Here is a 22,042-nt window from a genome sequence, read left to right on the forward strand (position 1 = left end):
ATCATTTATTTTAATATTCATTCTTTACACATGAGAATAGGTATTTCAGCATTGTTTGCAACAGCAAATATTTTAAACAACGTGCTTGAGTATCAACTGGGGAATGGTTTAACATAGACTATTTCACACTACTTAACATTGTGCAGTTGTACAAAGAATGAAACAGACCTAAACACATTGTCTTGGAAAGGTGACCCTGACAAATTATTGGGATGAAAAACAAATTATAAAATAATGGTAAAGCTGTATATGTGCACATGTTTGTATTTCTGCATCAATAATATAAAATACTGAAGGATAAATACTACATTTTTGTTAGTTATTCATGAGAAGATTTTTTAGAGGGATGGGGGTGTGCGGGAGGGACTATTATTTTACTTCAGATTTCTCTGTTTAATTAGTATTAAACCTCAAAATCCTAGAATTTCAATGAATTCGGGGGTACAGACAAAATGAGACTTTTCTTGAGCATTTGAGGATGGTACATGGCAATTTATTACACTATTCTACTTTTGAATAGGCTCTAAGTTATCCACAAGAAAAGTAAACAGAAAATATTCTCAGGAAAAACACGGGACTTAGGCATTGTGTTAGAAACGGCAGGTACTGGTTCACCACATTTCCTCTTCCCTGAGGGTCTGTCTCTAAATGTCACATCTATTGGCTGACTCAGGAGCCCATGTTGACCCACCACCAATACCCCCACTGCTAAAGCGTTCCATGTGAATATGCAATTTGATAACCAGGGAGGGCAACCCTTTTTAAACACTAATTGGTTTATTTGTACTTCTTTTTTTCTATTAAGTGGTTGTTAGTACCATATCCTTCATTCATTACTCCACCAGGACTTTCTCTCCTTTAAATTAATTGGTGAAACTCCATGAATTGGGAACATTAGCCTTTCTTGTGGAGTTTGTTATAAATATTTTCCCAGATTCATTTAAAATTTAGTTTCATTGGTTTTTGATATGAGTTTTAAATTCATCAGTAGTAAAATCAATCTTTCTCTTTTCATATCTGCTTTATCTAACCTGTTTTTTATGATTAAACACTTATGTAGGTTTCCTTGTAGCATTTTCATGGTTTTATTTTCTATATGTAAGTAATTGAAATGTATTTCTGATATAAACCAGAAATCCAGCTTTTTTCCAAATAATTATCTTTCCTACACAGTTCTCCCATTACCCACTGATTTCGAATATGACCTGTCATCATATACTAAATATTAATTTTTTTATTGGTTATGTTTCTAGCCTTCCTATTCTGCTCTCCCAATGTCTACCCTGTCTCAGGTCACAGTATTGTTATTAAATTCTGGAATGTGTTTTAATTATTATTAAGGGCAAGTCATCATTCCCTTCTCCCTGACTTTCTCTGTATTGATCCATATTATTTTATTTTCTTGTCTTACGCATTGGCTACACATCCAGAACAACTTTAAATGATACTGATGATAAACATGCTTATCGCAGTTTCTGATTTCAATAGGCAGGCCTAATTTAAGTCTTTCACCATTAATGTATGGGGCATTTAAAAATCTTATTCATCACTGCTTGCAGTAGGGACATAGGCTGAACTTGATCAATTTTAAAAAATTTGTCACCATGGTTTTTATTAATAAAACCCACCAGAGACCTATAATGAATTTTATTAATAAATTTTCTAATATTTAATCATCCTTGGGTTCCTGAAATGATAAATACATTGTCCTTTTATTATATTATCTATAGTGGCATTTTCCCAAACCATGTTCCAAGGAACATTCTTTTCAGATTATGTTTATAGATGTAGCACTTCAAAAATTAAGTACGTGCAGAGCTGTATACTACGGCCCTTTCCTGAAAGTTTTCTATACACTTGCATCTTAGAGATTGCACGGAGCCTTACAGTAGACAAAAATGCTGAGCTTTAGATGCTACTACCTGAATATATTTGCTCAGGGTTTTACACAACCCCAGGAAGGAAAAAGTTGGTCCAGGATCTCCCTCTTGCATTAGCTCTGTCAGGATTTGCCATTAGGATAGAACTGTGAAGTTTCCCTTCTTTCTCAAAGCTCCAGGAACAGTTTAAACAGTGCAGGAATTCTCTGTTCCTTGAAGATGTAATACACTCACTGTCTAACCAATGGAGCACATCCTTTAGGAATGAAAGTCCTTCCACAACATCTTTGACTTTTCTTCCCATGGTCAAGGGTGTGCTCACACCTCCCAACCCTCCCCCTTCACTTATTCACAATGTTCTCACTGAATGCCTGCCCTGGGACAGATGGTGAACCAGGTGCTGGCAGTGCCATGGTGACTAGCATAGAGCTAAGGCCCTGCCCTCATAGAGCTGACATCCCAAGCACAAAAGAAGAGCTCTGGAAACTAAAAAACAGGAGAGCAGAAATAAAAACCTCGACGGAAGGAGTCATAAAGCTGAGGAAAATTCCTATGAATAGAGAAAAAAGATGAAGAGATGGAAGACAGGAGAGGAAAGTAAGAGGACAACTTTGGGAGGACCAACATTTTAGAAGTTCCAGAAAGAGACAGACAAGCAGGGATGGAGGGGAGGAGGGCATCTGTGAAGTAATTCAAGATCATTTCCCATGAACACCTGAGATTCCAAAGAGAAGAGGCCCAGAGTGCCAAGCCCGAGATGTAAACAGACCACCAAGGGGCGGCATGTGAGGTTTCAGACACTGTGATGACAAGACCTAAAAGCTTCTAGAATTCCAGCAAAAGGAGGAGACAGAAGAGGAGGTCTTGAAGAGATAATGGCCATGCATTTTACAGGACTGAGACCGGACAGGAAGGGAACAAAAAAGGAGCTGGAGACCAGTTTGGAAGTGATGGCTGGGGGTGGTGGCAATGACAGTCCAGAGGACAGACTGGGGATTTGTTTGTTCTGGAGGTAGGACAGAATGATGGGCTGTACGTGGGGAGTGAGGAAAAGTGAAGAAAGAAGGATGACTGCAGGGCGTCTGGCTGTGCCACTGAGAGGACAACAGAAGGAACTGGTTTGGGGGCAAGGAGGGAATGAAAAGTTTGGTGCTTTCTTCCTTTGAAGTTTGAGATGTCTTGTGTAACAGCAAATGGAGAGGACAAGTCAGGGGTTCAATCTGTAAGTCTGAGTTCAGAGGCCTGGGCTTCAGGTTCCTGTGGAAGCCACCAGCATAATGCATGTCTGTTGATGCCACGAACTGGATGACATGTCCCAGGGGAAGAGCATGTGGACAGGAGGAGGCCCAGGACCAAGTTCTGAGGAGCCCTAACATCCAGATGTCAGGGGGAGAAGGAGTCAATTTTGATTATTTATCAAATGAAACAGCTGGGAAACCACCTATTTTATTATTATTTTTTTTAAGTTTCGGGGCAGGAACACAGATTCAACACATCTTCCCTGAAGCTGCAGTTTTATCCCTCTCTTTGTGTGTGCATTCCTTTCTCACCTTAATTAGCCCTGCCAGAAGCCTATCTATAGTATATGTTTGCCATTCTCCAAAGAACCACCTTTGGGATGTATCACTTCTGTTTGTTTCATGTTTTTTGTATCTTTACTAATTCTTTCCCCTGCTTTCACTGTGTTCATTTTTTATCATGTTTTTCTAGTTTCTGGAGATAAGCTCTTCATGTACTTTATTTTTATTTGACTTTTCTTGAGAACAACTGACTGCTCTGTGTGACCAGTGCTGTTATCGTCATCATTTGCTAAATTGTCAGCAATTGTGAAGTTTTGAGTTCCTCTCTGAGTTATTTACAATGGTGTTCTTTTGCTTCTTAGTCGTTTGGGGTTTTTGTTCAATCTTCTACTATTGGTTCCTAAAGTTTACTGCATGACGGCAAATACGATTTCTCCTTTTTTGGAACTTACTGCATTTCACTGAGTGAACATTCTTACATGCCTTCTACTCACCCATCCTGGTATGGAAATATTGACAACCTTTGGTGAAATGAGAAAATTAAGAGCAATACTGGATATCTTCCTATACCTTAATTTATAATGATACATGGATTACAATTATGCAAGGATTCACTTTATTTGTAAACCATGTTCTAACACAGAGAAGCAGACGTAAGTGTTATGGGTTAAGTTCTAGTCAGACTATTTGGGTTTTGAAAACCATCGTGGCCACTTACTAGCTGTGTGACCCTAGGCAGCTAACTCTGCATCTTTGTCCCTCAATTTCTTTAGCTGTTAAACAGGGATAACACTGGTACCTACCTTAATTTATAATATATACAACCAGTGGTATGTAACACTGATGCATAGGCTCAACAAGTACTGCTTGTTATTGAATAATTACAGAACATTTTACAAAGCAAAACAAAAACAATTAGAAATCCTCTTGTATTGTTATTAAATTTTTTAAGAAATTTTACTGATCGGTAAAATTCTAGAGTCTTGGAACCATTTCCCTATGATATGGTCAACTCTTACATATGCTCTACAGATACACACAGAGAATGTGGGTTCTATCTGTGGTATATAGAATTCTGTGCCTCTAATAATCAATCTTATAAAGTCCTGGAGGTCTTTACTGACATTACTTAAAAGGGGTAAGTGACATCTTTAATCAACTTCAAGTACTGTGCAAAAGGACTGGCACTGACTAGCAGGACTCTGGCAGGAATAACAGCTTCCTGACAGGTGTACAGAGCTGTCTGACCTGGGAGCCACATCACCTTTGATGCCAACACACCTCCTGCAGCATCTCTGTCTCCTGCTATTCTGGAAGTATTTTTGAGTCTCATCTAAAGGATTCAGCTTCTTGGTATTCCAACTCATGTGTATGAGACTTGGCATGACCTCAAAAGTCAAGAGCTGGGCTTCCCTGGTGGCGCAGTGGTTGGGAGTCTGCCTGCCAATGCAGGGGACACGGGTTCGAGCCCTGGTCTGGGAGGATCCCACATGCCACGGAGCAACTGGGCCCGTGAGCCACAATTGCTGAGCCTGCGCGTCTGGAGCCTGTGCTCCACAACGGGAGAGGCCGCGATGGTGAGAGGCCCGCGCACCGAGATGAAGAGTGGCCTCCGCTTGCCGCAGCTGGAGAAAGCCCTCACACAGAAACGAAGACCCAACACAACCATAAATAAAATAAATTAAAAAAAAAAAAAAAAAAAAAGTCAAGAGCTAATGGTGCCACCATCTTACTCCCATCCCAAAGTTTAAAACCTTACAACCGTCCCTCTACACATCACTGCCAAATCTGTCTTTGGAATACCTTGGCTGCATGTTACTTCAATAACTCCCTGGCATGAAGCAAATAAAGTTTAAACTACCAGACTAATCTTAATTTAAGTGTCTCCTAAAGTTCGTATAAATGTTCAGAACATTCAAAGAGGCTGTCCCTTAGTGTTGGGAAGAGGGGAGATTTTTACTGTTCACTTTTGAGCGGTCTTGGAACACTTACAGCATGGCGATGCCCCAGTGCTTCCCTGCTCTCTCTCCTGCCGCCTGGAAACCAGAGAGGCCAATGAGGGCCACTGTGGGTGTGATGGTCAGGGGCCCGATGTATTTCAGCAGAGCCCCAGGCAGGCCTAGGAGGCCGATAACCACTTCTATCAATGAGGACATGATGATGGCTCCCTGGATCTGGAGCAAGAGAGGACACAGACATAAGAGCAAGCTGCTTATACATCACACACTCTAAATGTCACCTGCAACGACAACTGATAATTCTGTAAGGCACCAAGTTATTATACAACAGGCATAACATAGCTGGAAAATTCCTGGCAAACCCCAAAAGAAACCAGTGGGGGTTACTGGGATCTAGCAAACTTAAGTATAACCTGACTGATGTAAGAGTATTACAGAAATGGGCACTGGACACAGAGTCAGCTTGCCTATTCCACTGATTGAGACAGACATAATTTATAATTCTCATTTAAGACACAACATTCATAACCAGCCTCAGAGGAACAATGCAGTACAAAGATTCTTGACTTAAGATAGTGTTATTGACAAAAATTCTAAAGGAATGTTTCTATTGTGCAGAATGGCCATATCTGTGTTAATTCTGAACTAATGGTGAATGATCTTATAGGTTTTGGAAAATCTGGATAAACTGTCAGCTGTTCTTCATATCTAAGGACTCCCACGCCCTGTTCTATTCAAGTGCACTGAAGCAGACAAGTGTCTTTAATTCCTTCCACCAATACAGGCAAACACTGAGGCCAGAATAAATAGTTTTGCAACCTATCGACTCTGTGGCTCCTTCCAAAGGGAGCTGTTATGCTGGAGGGTGTAAGTGGACAGGTCTGTGGGTACATAGGAGGAGAGGAGGAGAAAGGAGGATGGAAAAGAGAGTAAGAAACAATACTGTCTGGTCACACAAAGCATTTCTGCATGCTTTATTTTACAGTGATGCCATCTAAATTTAGTTTAACAACAGAAATGAACATGTCAGTACCTGAAACAGAAAAAGAGCAACTGCAATTTATTGGTCACGACCAACACTGAAAATGAGTAGAAACACAAAGAAGCCATAAGCAGATAATGTTTATCTTTTACCTCGCGTATCCGAGGATACCAGATGTGTTCTGTATGTAACAGCTCCGTTGTTCCATTGGCAACCGAAACATCTTGAAAACAAAAACAAAGACAAAATTTTTCTTGGAGTGACACTGATGTTTCACGGGACATATTCATTTTACTCTTTTTAAGAAGAATTTCCTCGCTGTTCTAAGTATATTTGTATAAATACCCATCCCTAAAATTCAAGTTACAACACTATGGCATATCATACTGAAAGGTGGATTCCCCATTGCTAATTTAACCAAATTTATTCATCAACAAGAGCTCCCGGCTTCTCAAAAGCTGACTGAACTAGTGATATACATTGCTAGTCCCAGCCTAATACAAAGACCAACCTTTGCAAGCAGCTCTTTGACATGCCCAATAGCAAGGTTGCCTGATTGAGGTTTTAAAAACCTAGATAAAAGAGGCCCTTTTCCTGTTCCTAAATCAAATCAGTGGTCACAAAGTAACTCCTAGGAGCAAGGAATGAAATGAGGGCTAGAAAACTTTGCTCCTAGAACCTAAAAATTTAACAATATTTTGAGAGTACAACAGGTCTATGTGATTTCCTCAAATCCCCTATCTGATCTCTTCCTGACCTTACTGGGTTATTTAAGGATCTTTGCAATCACTACGATGAGGATGGGAGGGGGAATGAAAGTCATTTGCAGAAAACCAAAGCAGCCAGATCCTTAAAAAGCAGAGATGTTTCAGAGAAGGGATGCTATTGCAGCAAAGAGAGTGTTTACTGGTGGTTCAAAAAATCCACTGAAAGAAAGAGGCAGAAAAATAGCACAAATATTTTTCTATTCTTTCCCCATATTTGTCAATTTCATTAGCACAGAGAAATGAGGTCCTTTTCTGGTCCTTACTTGCTTTGGGGTTAGGGATGAACAAGTGGATAGAGAGAGACAGAAACACGATCCACAGATTGGAGCGTTCTAAGCTGTTTGTTGGTTGTGCGTTCTGTGCCTGATTCCAGAAAGGATTTAACACTGCTGTGGGCAGCACGCCCAGGCCTCCCTTCTATCACCTGCATTAAAGGACCCCAATGACATATGTGGAAATAACTGCAATTACCTGTGGTGTTACATTTCCATTTATCTAAAGACAGGATGGCTCGAGCAGGGGCCAGAAATGCAAAAGCACTGGCCTGAAACAGGGGTAACCTAAAAGAAACGAGACCAAAACCATGATCACGGCATCAGGAACTACCGAGGTAGTTCACTATTTGACAGCTTAACAGTCTTTTCCATAGACAAACAGCACATGAGTAAATGCAGGCACACCTGGAAGAAAGAGCCCCAGTCTGCAAAGATCTCCTCGGCCACACAGCCAGGGATGCTGGCTTCTCCGTCCTCCCCTCCTGCTGCTCTCCCCAAAGACAGCCCCAGGGTGAGCCCCGGGGGAGCTCTGTGGTCAGTGCCAGCACCCCAACACCAGCCCCTGCCATCACCACCTTTCCCCTTGGGGGTGGGGGATGCGGGCATGTGGATGTCTCTGTCCTGCTGAGCTTGTGAGCTCCTTATTAAACATCAGTGTACATCTTCTATTTTACCATCCTCCTCCTCTTCTTCCTCCTCCTTTTCAAATTCTTATTGGTTATCATGGAAAAAAATCTATCTCCCCCTGTCGTTCCATTTTGTAAGTCAAAAACTGCCCTAAATCACTGAGGATAAGCATTAAAATCACGTGAGCTATCTATCTATTGAGGAAAAGGAAAACTGTAAGTTACAAATCAACAGTAGATATAATATTCTGCTTAATCATAAAAAATACTCAAAAGTGCTCGAACCCTTATTTTTAAAGGACCCAGAAAGCTTGCAGACTCTTACATTTCCTGCCTCCATTGTCAAACTAAACGCAGAGATCCTCAGATGCCATCATTCAATTACATTTTAGATACTTCATGTTGACTTTATGAGCACTGGTACTACTCAAATTCAAAAGATTTTGTCATTTATTATTAGAGATGTATAATGGGCTAACATGGGAACTCAATCACTATCTTTAACATTACTTTGGGGGTAAAATATGAAACTAACTCCTTTGGTTTGCAGGGTTAGGAACTCCTAGATGTCCAGATCATTCTTAAATACTCCTAAGCAGCCTTGAATCAGTGTCCTGGCCAGCAGGATAGGAACCCAGTATGCTCTCCTCTGAGCTGACAGCATATTCTGCCCTGAGTGATACAGTAAGTGGACTGAGAAACAGTGGCTCTGGCTGAAGGACACATAGCCGCTTTACAAGTCCAGAGCTGGTATACACTATTCTGAGCTATATGAGGGTTAAGATTCTTTTGTTCTCCTGGCCATTTTAATCCTGCAATGAAATCAATTGAGAGATGCTGGCTTTAAGACACAGAGGCAGGCTGCACAGTACAAACCAGCTGCAATGCTAGTGGCCACTCCCGTGGGCATGCCCTCCACAACCATCCATTAATAATTACCTGTTGGAGGGGCCTGGCGCATAGTACCATCAAAAGTGGAAGTGAAGATCCCCTGAAGTGGGAATGTATAGCAAAGGGAAAATGCTGCTTGATTTACAAAAATTCCTTAAGCACGATTTTTCAGAAATGTACTGAAAGGGTAAAGGGAGGTCAGCATCTAATCAGGAACGGATGCTACTTCAAATGGTCCAAACAGCATCTGTTTTACTATCATTTCATATTTCAAGCAATGTAATATGGATTGCATTTAGAAATCTCATCCTTAGGACCACTGCAATCAACCCTGCATTGGTGACTCACTGGATGTGGGAAAGTGAAGACTGGCTCTGGGTTCCACTCCCGGTGACGTGAGCCTCAGTTTGAACCTGATCGTTGCCTGGGCACCTTTCAGGGCATGCATTTTATGACTTTCACCATGACCAAAGGCCTTGAGAGCACTGCTGCAAAGAAGCTCACTCATTTTCACACAACCAGGACCCTGGGTTCCTTTGAAAGTGGGTGCTAACAGAAAATTCTCACATGTGCTGCCCCAGACAAAGTCTCCCAAGATGACCTGGTAAAAGATGCACATGCCGGCTTATGTGTTCACTCTGCAGCTACGCGCACTGCCTGCCACAAGCAGTCCTGGCTGAAAGATAAGCAGCAGCCTTACAGTAAGTATCCCAGCAGTGAAGTGTGGTCTCCATAACTGGCAGCATAAATCAGTGGCTTGATTGAAATACTCTTAGGGAAAGTTGCAGCGAGAGCACACTACTTCATTAAACAAGAGCTCCCCTAAATCAAAATCAACAAAGCCAATTTTCCAAGAAAGAGATTTGAAGATGATAAAGCACTTGATATTCTCATCTGATAAAGTGGCTTTTCAGGCACTTCCCCAGCATGAAGCCGGTCAATTCCTGGGGCTCTTCACTCACACAATCACCTAAACCTCAGATCCCTGGGCTCTGCAAGCAGACACAACTGTCTGCTATTTTATTCTCTACTGATGACTGGAAAGGAAACAAATTAAACTGTGCTTTTCTTTACATAAGAAGTTAGCAAACTGGCCAGTGAAACAAATCTGGCAAACTACCTGTTTTCATTGAGTAGAGTTTCACTGGGACACAGCCACCCTCACTCATTCACGAGTTGTCTGCGCCTGCTTTTATGCTTCAGTGGTAGAGCTGAATAGTCAAAACAGAGAACACAGAGCCTAAAATATTCACTGCTTATCACTCTATGGAAAAAATTTTGCCGACCTTGACTACAGGGAAAGTGTATCTTAAATATGTGAAGATACCCCAAAAATGGATTTTTGCAGATGGAAGTTTTTAAAGTTAATAGTGTTGCTGGATGTCATTAAGAAAAAATCCCTGAGCAGACAGTCACCTTTGTAGTGACACATTCCCATGTCAGGCTCTAGACCCAGGACAGCAAAAGAACCTAACCAGCCCCAGACAAGTTCTTACTGTGTTCAAAACCCTGCTGGAGGTGCCTCATTTCCTCCTCGGTGTCCAGGTGACCTGAACCCATTCCCCAGTCTAGTCTCTCACCGGCCACTTTACATGCCTGCACTCCAGGCAAGCAGTCTACGTTCTTGCCTCTGAGCCTTTGCTCATCTCTTAAGTCATCAGTTCATTTCTAATGCTCCATTTCTATTCAACATTGAAGGCACAGAGAAAATACCACTTCCTCTAGGAATTATTCTCAGCTCCCTTTTTGTCCAATTTTTATCTCCCTCTTTTTTTTGAATATCACCATAGACACATGGATTCACTTTTTATTCAGTTTAATAATACACTTCCATGACTATTCCTTTTAATAATTAAATTGTCTCAAACTTGCCCAAAGCAGCACAGTTCCAGAATTATACCAATGTCACTACTAACAAGACTACTAAGTTTAAGATTTCTCTGTGTTTTTTTTTCTTAGAATATATCCCATTCAGAGCGTGCAAAGTACTATGTTCTAAAGTCTGTGAATTAATTCTTTTCTCCATGTGGCCAGCAACTTGACAAAGTTAGGTTCACTTGTTTCTGTTTGTATTCAATTTTAGGGTTTGTGTTTCTTCATCCTTTTAGATTTTATGTTTTGGATATGTTGAACATTTTACGGTTAAAAAAAAATCAAACCATATAGAGATATACCAGGAAAATGTCACTCCCATTCCTATCCCCTCCAACCCCCAAATCTGACTTATCGATCATTAACCATTTTTATTAATTTCTAACTTATTCTTGTTTCTTCAAACATATACACACTCTTTTGCAACTTGTTTTTTCAATACATCCCTGAACTTACTGTATACCAGTTCATGGAAATCTTTCTTATTCTTTCTCAGGGTTGCATAGTAATTCACTGTGTGATGTATGATAGTCTCCTACAGATGGGCATTTAAGTTGTGTTAACTATTTTCCCATTACAAATTACACAGCAATAAAAAAAAACTTTTATTTTGCATTTGTGGGAGTATATATCCAGGGTAAATTTCTAGAAGTAGGTTGCTGGATCAAATGATAAATGCATATGTACTCTAGATATTGTAACATTCCTCTTCACAGGGACTGAATTATTTTCACTCCTGACAGCAATGTGTAACAATGCCTGTTCTCCCACAGCTTTGCCATCAGAGTGGCTTGTCAAAATCATTTTTTGTCAATCTGACAAAGGAGACAAATGGTATCTCAGGGTAGCTTTAGTTTGTATTTCTCTTATTATAAAGTCAATTTGATCCTTTCATATGGTGAAGGGCCATTATATAGCTTTTTATATAGCTATTCATGTCTTCTGTCCTTTCTTTCTACACCATTTTTGGTAATTTTTAACTTTGATTTTTCAGAGTTCTTTCTATATTAGAGATATTAGAACTTATCTATATTATGAATATTTTCTCCAGTTTGTCATTTTTGTTTGTTTATGGTATATTTTTACAATACAAAGCTTAAAAATTGTAAAACATTTAATGGCATCAAATTTATCATCCTTTTATTGTTTCTGGAGTTTGAGTCCTAGTTTAAAAGTCTTTCCCAACTTCTAGTTATAAAGGAATTCGCCCTCGTTTTATTCTAATGGTTATATAGTATCATGTTTCTTATGTTTGGATCTCTAATCCATTTTGAGTTGATTCAAAGAAAACTCTTAACGAAAGGCAAATCTAATCTTTATCTTCAAGTCCATGATATTCTGGTCTTATATGTAAATATCAAAATTGTATGAACTATCTCAGTCAACACTTCCAATTAGACACACTCCTAGGGAACCTCAGTAGGAAGCAGCCGACTGGCTCCTCTCCCAGCTCCCAGCGGAAGGCTTCGTCCAGACAGAGCACAGAAATTTAGGAGGGTTGGCTGGGTACAATATTGATAACCTTTTCAAGCATGATAGTATCAACTATCTCAGGTCAAAAGTTTGTTTTATTACTTAAAGATCTAGCCAGTCACAGAAAAGCATAAGGGAATTCTTTGGGGAATTCCAAAGAATTGGAATGTGTTGGTTGTGGTGGTGATTAAGTGACTGTACACATGGGTAAAAACTCATCTAACTATGCAAGTGAAAAATGGCAAATTTTACTGTATGTCAATTACCCCTCAATAGATATGACTTAAAAAATTATGTCTATAAAGTGTCTTCCTGGGAGGAGAAATGGGGGAGGATGATAACATAGTCCTTAGAATACTAGAGTGAGGTCAAATAGTTACAAAAAACACAAAATTTATAAAAAAAGAAAAGAGTTTCCCCTCTGGGTATTTGACAAGAAGCTCTATCCTCTGCTCCTGTGTAGTGCTGCTCTATCCCTGTACAGTTTTTGCCAGGCAGTCACCTGCCTGAAAAGGAATGATAAAAGGGAGAATCAGTGGGCCATGAGGAAGAAGATGAGCATTTTAGAACAAGTGGGAACATACAGGGCAAGTGAGATGTGACAGTCAAAGAAAAAAGATTGTGGGGAACTAAATTCATTAACCCCACATATACTAAGAGGACTTAGTCAGTCTCCTAGTCTCCTGGAGCATCAGAAATATTAGCAAACAGAGAAACAGCATGTTCACTGAAGGGGGAGACCACCCAGAAAAGCTAGAGTTGAAGGAGTTCACCTATGGCCGTGTGGCCAAGGAGCACACCCAACCCCTGCCATGTCATCAAGGACAAGCTGTTCCATTTGGCATACCAGCCTTGCCCACTGCACCCCCATCTGCCTCACCTACACCCACCCTTCCGGAGGGTCCACTAAAATAATGAGCACCAACAGGCAAGTGTGGGCGAGTGCCCGGCATTATCTTATTTGAGGCTCACTAACAATTTTATTATTATCATCATTTTATGGAGGAGCAAAGGGGACTTTGAGACTAGGCAACTTGCCCAAAGCCACACAGCTGGTAAACAGTAGAATGGGAGTGACGCCACCTCTGAAGCCAGAGCCCCTCAACACAGCTGGTGAGGGCAAACCTTCCTCCAAGGTCACTACCTCCAGGTTCTCACTGGCCCCCATGTTTTTAATGTACTACCTATAATTCTTTGAGTTAAATAAACAGTAAGTTTTTTTTTTTACATGGGGGCAGGAAAAACCTACAACTTGCTATTAAGAGCCTGCTTAACATGACAGGCTCACTATCATCTACAAAGTAATTTTAATGTTCACCCTGAATCAGCTATGCCTTTGGCCCCATCTCCCAGTTACAACAAATAGGGGGATTGTGGAACAAATCAAATACCACCACAAGGACACAATCGGACATATTCAGACCACGGGATGCTCAACGAGACAATTGGCCTGGACTCTTTAAGAAGAGGATAATGTGGAAGAAAAATGTACGGACTGTTTATTACTAGACCAAAGAAACACAACAAACAAACGTACCACACGAACTCGATTGGATCCTGGTTCAGAGAGGTGGAGGGAATAGCCATAAAAGATATTTTAGGGACAACTAGGGAAATTAAATACAGACTGCATATTAGATGATATAACTCAGCTTTCTCAGGTGTGGTAAACGGTTACACAGGAGACCCTCATTCCTAGGAGAGTATCTGGGGGTGAGCCATCATCATGCTGCCTGAAATTCTCAAGTAATTCAAAAAACTGCACATACACCCCCACACAAACACATATACAGGAAAAGAATGTGGGGGAAAATCCCAGTCTCCCCTACCCCAAACCAAGCACTGCATCTCTCCATTCTTCTAAATTTTATCAACAGTTAAGAGTTCAAAGCCTCAGACTTGAGACCTTAAAGTATCCTGGAGCCGGCCCCTATACTGTACAGGCCCCAGAACCCAAGGAGATGGAAGACAGGGTAGCTCTCTCCTTAGGGCAGACAACTCTGTTAGAGAGCAGGCTGCTGCACCAGCTACAATGACTCTCTTAGCCAAAACTCTACCTTTTCTCAGCAAAGGAGTGTTCTGTGTGTCTACAGCAGGCCTGTTATGGCCAGGAGAGGCTCTCAAGAAAGGGGTCACTCCACCTGCCAATTTTTTCTTTTGCTGGAGAGCTGAGAGAAAGGCCTCCAAGAGGCACCTGGAACAAAAGGCTGGATGTGGTCCCCAAACACAGCACCTGCACACCTCAGGGAAAGCTGGAGGTCAGCATGGTGTGCGAGGGGGCAGGGTCCGTCCCAGAGGGCCCTCCTTCACCCCCAGCTAGGCATAACACCCAAGGACAAGGGCTCTGGGAAGCTCAGAGCTGCTACCAAGGCTTGGTCTCTGATGGAAAAGACAATGGCAGCCTAGGTGATGCATGAACTGAGTCCTCCCCAAAGCCAGGGAGGCATAGCTGCTGCTGGCTGGCTAACATCCGAGTTAGGGGACTCTGAACCCTGCCCCTGCTCTTGGGATTTTAAAGGCTTTTTACTAATTCCTGGAAAGAGCCCAAGGGGTAGGTTGGATTGAAATCAACCAGAATGAGGTTTGATTTCAGCAGTCTGAAACCTCACCCAAGGGCACTCGACAATAAAGACCTCGTTGAAAGCAAACTGCAGGGGATCAAAGTCAAAGTAAAGAAGGAAAAGGCTGGATGGGACAAGGGGAATGGAAGAAGCAGCTGTCACAGAAACCGCCCATCCCCGACAGGTGGAGGCCCTGGGAAGCACTAAAGCCACAGAAGTCACACAACTGGGGCAGAGACATATGACCTCCATTTCAAAACAAGTCATGAACTCTGGAAGAAAGGAAAGCATGTTCAAGCCAGGGGAGATGTGTAGTGAAGGAAGGAGGGTCTGCAGCACACGCTGCATCAGACACATTTTCTGTGTCCTTAGCCAGCCCAGCCCATGGAAAACGTGCCCCCAAAGGAGTATTTACAACACAGCACCTTAAAGCCGGCATTCTGAGCTTGTGTTCAGGTTTGCAAAGGCACACACATCTGTTTCACCCTCACTTTTTCCGTATCAATTTTGGTTATTTTTATGGAATGAAACAACTTTCCAGGAACAGCATGCCACTCTTCACCAGAGTGCCCATATGAAATGCGGAACAGGGATGACCTGTCCACAGCCCAGAGGATGGGAATGCTTATACTTCCTTCCTCTGTTCTAGACCTGCAATCATGGTCTTAGCTTCCTCACAATACAGGCCCCACCCCTCAGAGGCATGGACCATGGCTGGTCTCTAGGTCCCATGTACCCACTACATCCAGTGCAAGGGAGTACTGGGTACTCAACAGGTGTTAGGCAAACACACGAAGAAATGGACAGAACTCAGACACACATGGCAAACGACTCAGAGTTGGAAAAGTCTGAAAATCTGTCCTAGAAATCATGAAAGCTGAACATGATTTTCCTTCTGCAGCTCTCTGCCTAAGGAAATGAGTGTGAACTGCAAACAAACACCAACAAACACGCACAGGCCATCTGCAATCCTTATGGCTGTGATACTGGGAATAAACCCCACTCTTGGCCACATCAGCCTTTCTTTCCCACTGTCCCACCTTGATATTCCCTCTGCCCCAACTGCTTTATCTGTTTGTTTGATCCTGTTGTGATCAGGAAGTAAATGCACAAGTCTGTTAAGATGATAACTCACAGTCTACGATGAGGGTCTATGTTAGCAAGCAGCAGAATTAAAAGGCTTTTCACATTATTCATACACAGGAAACCCGGGGGCAAGGGTGTGAGAGGTGATTCAGCTAGAAGGCGTAGCCCTGCCTCTTTGGGCACCATGGAAGGAAGGGAAGATGGGTAAAGAGGAGTTAAGAGTTTTAACAGAAAAGGGTGAAGGACAGGGAGATGCAGAGGATGGGGGAGATGGGACACATGAATAAACAGATACAGCAAACAAACCCCAGAGGTGGTGACCAAGCAGGCACGGAAGGAAATGCCTCTCACCCACCTCATCATCTGGGTTCACCTTCATACAGCAGGCCCTCAAATATATGCTGGATAAAACTAAAAAGAATGTATCAACAACAGCTTGAGGCTTTGTGGAGCTGGAAACCACAGCGCTGAGTGCCTTCTCACTGTTTCCCTACTAGATGGGAGCTGGAGGCAAGGATCCCAGGCAAGAAAAAGGTGCTGTAGCACAAAGAAGGGAGTAGAGCAAAAGTTAACTGACTCCTCTTTCCCCATTTTCCCCTCCTTCCACTGTGCTCCTTCAGGGGGAGGGGAGGGGGTAAACTGACCCAGGCTGCTCTGTTAAGGTCTCTTGTGCCCCAACGATGGGCAAGAGGGTCCTGAACGGGTGCCCTCCCATAACTGAAAGCACACACCAAAAGTTACCCCAAACTCTCCCTACTATGTCACCATTAGGCAACTGTGCCCAGCACAGCCAGGCTCAACTGTCAGTCAGGACCAGCCTCCCTGATATGAGACCAAAGCACAGCTGCACCTGGTACCTGCTGTACCACAGTAAACACGTCTTTCATTCCCTCTTCAAGTCAACCAACAATTCTCAACTAGAGGCACTGCCCAAATTTACAGATGGTTTGTGCTACAAGTTCCCTGATGAGCTAGCTGTTTAGAAAAAGAATATTTCCCCAGAAAACCAGTGTCTTGTGTACACTTGAGTCGGTCAATAAAAGCTTTCTAATCCTTTCTGGCTTTGAAATACAGAACCTTGAATGCTGTATCAAAAGAATGAAAGATGCTGCCAGCCAAATTTAACTACCTGGGCTCTAAGAAAATGAATCAAGTCCTCTTTGGAATGCCTGAACGCATCTCCTTCCCCTAACAGGTCAGTAACACCCTGACTTTCCCTCAGGGGTCCCCTAAGACCCTCCCTTCTGAGGTAAGGGATCTGCTCAGCATGGTGGCTGCAGGCAGTCCTGCAGGGGCTGGGGTTTTGAGAACCCCAAGAGCTAGCCAGCCCTCACAGCCTTCCTTCCATCAGCAGAACTGCTAGGGAGCTGCCGTATCCCTCCTGAGGACATTGCTTATGCCGCCAACCAGGATGCCCTAACACTGTTCTTCCCGTATTCTCCTGCCCTGCCCCCCCTCAAGTAAAGGTCACCCTGAGGATTCTGACTCACTGGAATACAGTTCATGATTCCCAAGCTGCCTTCTTTTCCCTCTGCCTTTGCTCCCACCTCCCTAGCAGGGAAGGCAGACTGTCTGTAATGGAGTGAGAGACAGAACTCGCACATTTACTCTGCTGTCCTTCCCCTGAGGACAGTCCTGTCCCCACAGGCTCCACCCCTTGAGCAGCACCCTAGGGTAAAGGAAAAGGCTGCATGTGAAGACGGTGGAAGAAGGGGACAGGAGGGGACAAAGCAAGCCTGCAGGAGGAGGTAAGACAGGACAGTTCTTTTCCTACCTATGCCAGCTCCATACCCATTTAAGCTGGGGACTGGGGATGCAAAGTGCAGCTCTGGCATCAAGGAAGGAAACATGAATCAGCAAGAAAAGACACAAACAAAAAAGGACAAAGTGGAATAAGAGCCACATTAGAAGAACATACACAAGATGCATGTGTGGGAATTCAGAGAGAAAGGAGGCTTTGGGAAGTCAGGGATGCTTCACAGAGAGGAGAGGGGCAAGCCAGGACTGGACGGCTGCAGGGGAGCACAAGCACAGGATGGCAAGACAGCAGGGTGGGCTCGGGGAGGATCTCACCCCTGGGTGAGTGCAGGGAAGGGGACTGCAGGGCGCAGGGACACAGCTGGAAGGGTGGTGGGACAGAGAACAAGGGAGAAGTCTACAGGGTGGGCACATCTGTTTTTTTAAACAGGGAGTAGGGCTGTAGCCTGGCAACACCCAGGAAGATGCAAACACTGAAAGACGGCACTGGAGTGGCACACAGAGCAGGGCAGAGGAGAGTAGCCCTGGAGGCAGGGAAACCAACTAGGAACCTAGTAGAACAGTCTAGGCCTGAACTTCAGGAATGGGGGCAGGGAGGGGGTACTGGAGAGAAAACTTGTCCTGCCAGCTGGTGGGATGGAAGGAGCTGAGTGAGTCTGTTTCCAGCCTGCACAACTAGGTGGGAAGCAGTGCCACCCACCTAGAGAAGAAACACAGTAGGGTTGGGGGGAGGCAGGGCAAATGCCACTAGGACACACCTCTCTATACTCCAGTCAGTCCTTCCAAGCAGCCCTAGGTGAATGGCAGTGCTTAATGCTTCATGGGTGCTTCAGCATCCCCAATTTTGTGCCCCAATCTCACCTGCATCCAAAAGTTGTCTGCAGCAAAGTTGTGATTCCCACGCAGAAGAAAATGGTCCCGATGAGCTGGCTGGTGGCCCACTGGTCATATCCCACACACATGGCATCGGCCAGCAGAAAGGGCACCGCGATGGTGCCGCTGAAGCACGTCAGGTAATGCTACGGGTGACAGGGAGACAGAGGGGAAAAGAATAAACCCTTCTTTGTATTTTTTCTGATTTTACCCTAACTTTGCTCACCCCCGTTGTTTTTAAAAAGTTACACCCATGAAGAATTTGTTTTTTTAGGTACACACTCTTATCATATGCCAAATAATCTGTTTTTTGGCATTTCTCCTTTCCATTACATTTTCTTGTCTTATCACTAACTTGTATTATTAATTATTACTTGCATGAATCCAGACCAGCACAAAGGAAGTACTCAATACAAACACTGGTAGTGTTTTATTTATATAATTCTTACTGGGAATATTTGCTTTTTTAAAATGCTTTTCAGCATCAACTGCTAAAACCATAGGTCTTTCTCCTCTAATCTGTTAACATGAATTGTGTGGCACTGAACCATTCTAGTTAGTCATGCTAGATTTTTCTTCTGGGATTTGATTTGCCAATATTTTATGTAGAATTTTACATCTATGTTCTTGAGATAATTCGTCCATTTTTTTTTTTTTTAATTCTTTTAGGTCTGGGGATTAAAGTTACAAGCTTCATTGCACAAGGCGTTTTCCATTTTTTTCTACGGTCTGGCATTGTTTAACAGCAATCAGGGAAGGGCTAGGGTCACACAGTAGCTGTGGGAATCCTCCAGAAAGAGCCCATCCCACTCTTCCTTTAGGGCCCCTCCCCCATTCCTTGGGGCCCTGGCAGGACATTCCAGCCCTCACTGCTCACTTCCCTTCCTCCCAGAGGCCTGCCTGTTCGGTTCCTACTTCTGTTCTGCAAATTTCCTACGTTTCTTCCCAATAGTTACCCATCTCTGCTCATGTTTGCCAAAATGTGCTGCTTGCAGCCCATAAAGCCCAACTGTGTAACACTAACAGGTGTTTGGTGAGGGGAAGAGAACATTCTCATCCAGGACTTCCCAGAGCTGCTCACAAGTTTAAGAGTGCTGTGCACTGTCAAGAAGGGCATGATGCACACAGAGTTTCCCAAGCCTATCTGAACAGGGAAGACTACTTCTAGAAACATCTATAATATAAACATATCAAAAAATGAGTTTCTTGAATCTGATTCCAGATACTCAGCCCTAGGGAAATTATTTGCCAAGACCAGTCAGCTCCTTTGGTTACGTCTTCTTTATTAGACGCCTTTCTGTCCAGGTTACCAAATGCTTTGATACCTAAGGGGAGGGGCCTGGAAACTGGACCAAAGCATCAGCTCTCAGCAGGTACAGTTCACCTCCAAGTGAATAAACCTGTCTGGATAACGGGACTGATTTTCTCAGCATGAACTGATCATTCAAACTTAAAGAATGGAAAGTGAAACCTCAAAACCAAGGCAAACACAGTCCAGGGGTATGTGTCTGGACAAAGAGCCTTCCATGTCATCCCCTTTCTCCTAAAGCCCCACTTCAATCGTAAGTGGGAAAAGGGAGTGGTGGGGGGGGGGGGAGTGGGTACCAAACATTCAGGAGTCCTGCATCAGCTTGTGTCACCTCTCGCCCCATCCCCCCACCCCTCCCCTGGCAGCTTCCCTGCTCTGCCCCCACTGGAAACTGCAGCAGACAAAGCAGACACCACCAAGGCGAAGTTTGCCTTCCTTTAAAAGTAAGATTGAAGCCTCCACATTTATGTCCTGACCAACATAGCACTTCTCAGTGTCACCCATATTTCATGGCAGAACTGACGGTGACTGTGGTTGGTTAACTAGGAATGAGAGATGAACACTAACCCTTCTTTTCTCTATTCTTCTACCTTTCTCTTCCCTCTACTCTCCCCTTTCCACACATCTACGATCTTTTTTCCTTACTTCCATGTCATTTCTCTTGCTTATTCCCTGAACATTTTCCTTTCATTCCATGATTAACCTACTCCTCCTGTTTTCTTCCTTTCACTGTTATGAAGTTCATGTTAACAATTCCCATTCATCATTCTTAAAAGAGTAATTTATATTAAAGTTGTCAATAAATAAAAAATAAAAATTGAATTTTAAATAATCCAGACAGATTCAAGCATCTGCTGGTGGTTACATTCCAAAGGAATCATCTTACCTGCAACCCCAGAAATATGCACAGGTACCAGGGAGGAACATCTTCTATGGTGTAAATCATGTCCGATCTCTGGGGGTCAAGACTGCCCGTGCTATCCAAGGTCTCAGCGAGAGAGCTCTGTGAACGAGAGGGAGAAAACAAGTTGTTTAATGAAAGCAAGGACTAAAGTTAACTCAGCACAGGCTACTGTTACTGAAAAACAACTTTATAAAGTGTCTGTTGCTCTCCTGTAAAATTAAGCCTTTGTCACCTCTGACACAGTGTCAAGCACACTCACTCGGTGGGACAGTCTGCCCTCAGGATTTGGGGCTTCAGCATTCCTTCCATCAACTCACACCCAAGAGCACCCAACTTGCTCAGAGCTCCTCCCCAAGGCTGGGCACCTACTGCGTGGAGAGGGATGCTCTCAAGGTTGAGACCACAAAGTAATACCTTGGCATGAGCTGTCCTTGGGTGGTAACCCTAATGAAGCAGTGTTACAAAATGCTAACCACTTTCAAACAGAGAGCACTAATCTGTCCCTCCTACCCCATTCCATCCCTGCAAGGAAAAAGACTTCTGTACCTAAACACCCTTCTTTTAAAACACTGTTGCTCAGACATAATGGTGAGTGAAGAGAGCAAAGGTATACAGATATGATGATTCAAATTTTGTTTAAAAAAACAGACTAAAAATGTATTTATACTTTAGGGGACTTTTTTTCTTTTCTTTTCCCCTCACCATTACTAAAGATTTTTTTAAATGTTAAGCCTTGCGTCCTTTATAAGCCAGAATCTTTACAAAGACCAGACACTTTAGGTTATAGTCTAGACATTTCCAGTCAGCTTCAGCTTCAGCATCTCTTCTGAACTCATCCAGTATCTGAGCCAAACTGAAAACTCGGGGGTTCCCCCATATACCCTCAATACTGCTCTAGTTTCTAAAACCCGACAGACAATTTCTTGGAATCCAAGATGTGCATTTTTTTAAGTTTTTTAATAACATAAAGTGCTTAAGAGGAAATAAAAGATGTGCCACAAAAAAGATAAAAATGATAACATTCTGATCCTTGGCCACACCTAGCCCAATCTGTACCCCCTTTCCAATGGATTTGATCCACAGAAAGAAGCTGACTCCTTATGTTTATCACTCCATTTTTCATGCACAGGGATTTGGGGGCCAAGTACTCTTGAACGAAAGAAGTGACACAATTCAGCCTTACCTTCTAAAGCCTAAAGGTAAATATCTGATGTAAATTGACATTTTATCTAATCCAAATGTGAATTGAATATGAACTTTCGGAAAGAACTTTTTCTTCCATTCAAACAATGGATACTGGCAGATCT

General features: G+C 42.9%; 1 protein-coding gene across 1 annotated transcript in view; it reads right to left on the bottom strand.

Annotated features, from left to right (window-relative positions):
* Nucleotides 1-22,042, bottom strand: part of SLC23A2 (solute carrier family 23 member 2) — a 141,393-nt gene that overhangs the window by 23,496 nt on the left and 95,855 nt on the right. Inside the window, exons 4-8 of the mRNA XM_068565940.1 lie at nucleotides 20,718-20,834; nucleotides 18,511-18,668; nucleotides 7,579-7,667; nucleotides 6,493-6,563; nucleotides 5,393-5,574 (exon numbers count right to left, since the gene is read on the bottom strand). Of these exons, the coding sequence (XP_068422041.1) occupies nucleotides 5,393-5,574; nucleotides 6,493-6,563; nucleotides 7,579-7,667; nucleotides 18,511-18,668; nucleotides 20,718-20,834 (617 nt within the window). The remainder of the gene's footprint in view (nucleotides 1-5,392; nucleotides 5,575-6,492; nucleotides 6,564-7,578; nucleotides 7,668-18,510; nucleotides 18,669-20,717; nucleotides 20,835-22,042) is intronic.

This window comes from Eschrichtius robustus, chromosome 16, assembly GCF_028021215.1.
Source record: "Eschrichtius robustus isolate mEscRob2 chromosome 16, mEscRob2.pri, whole genome shotgun sequence".
Classification (NCBI taxonomy): Eukaryota; Metazoa; Chordata; class Mammalia; order Artiodactyla; family Eschrichtiidae; genus Eschrichtius; species Eschrichtius robustus.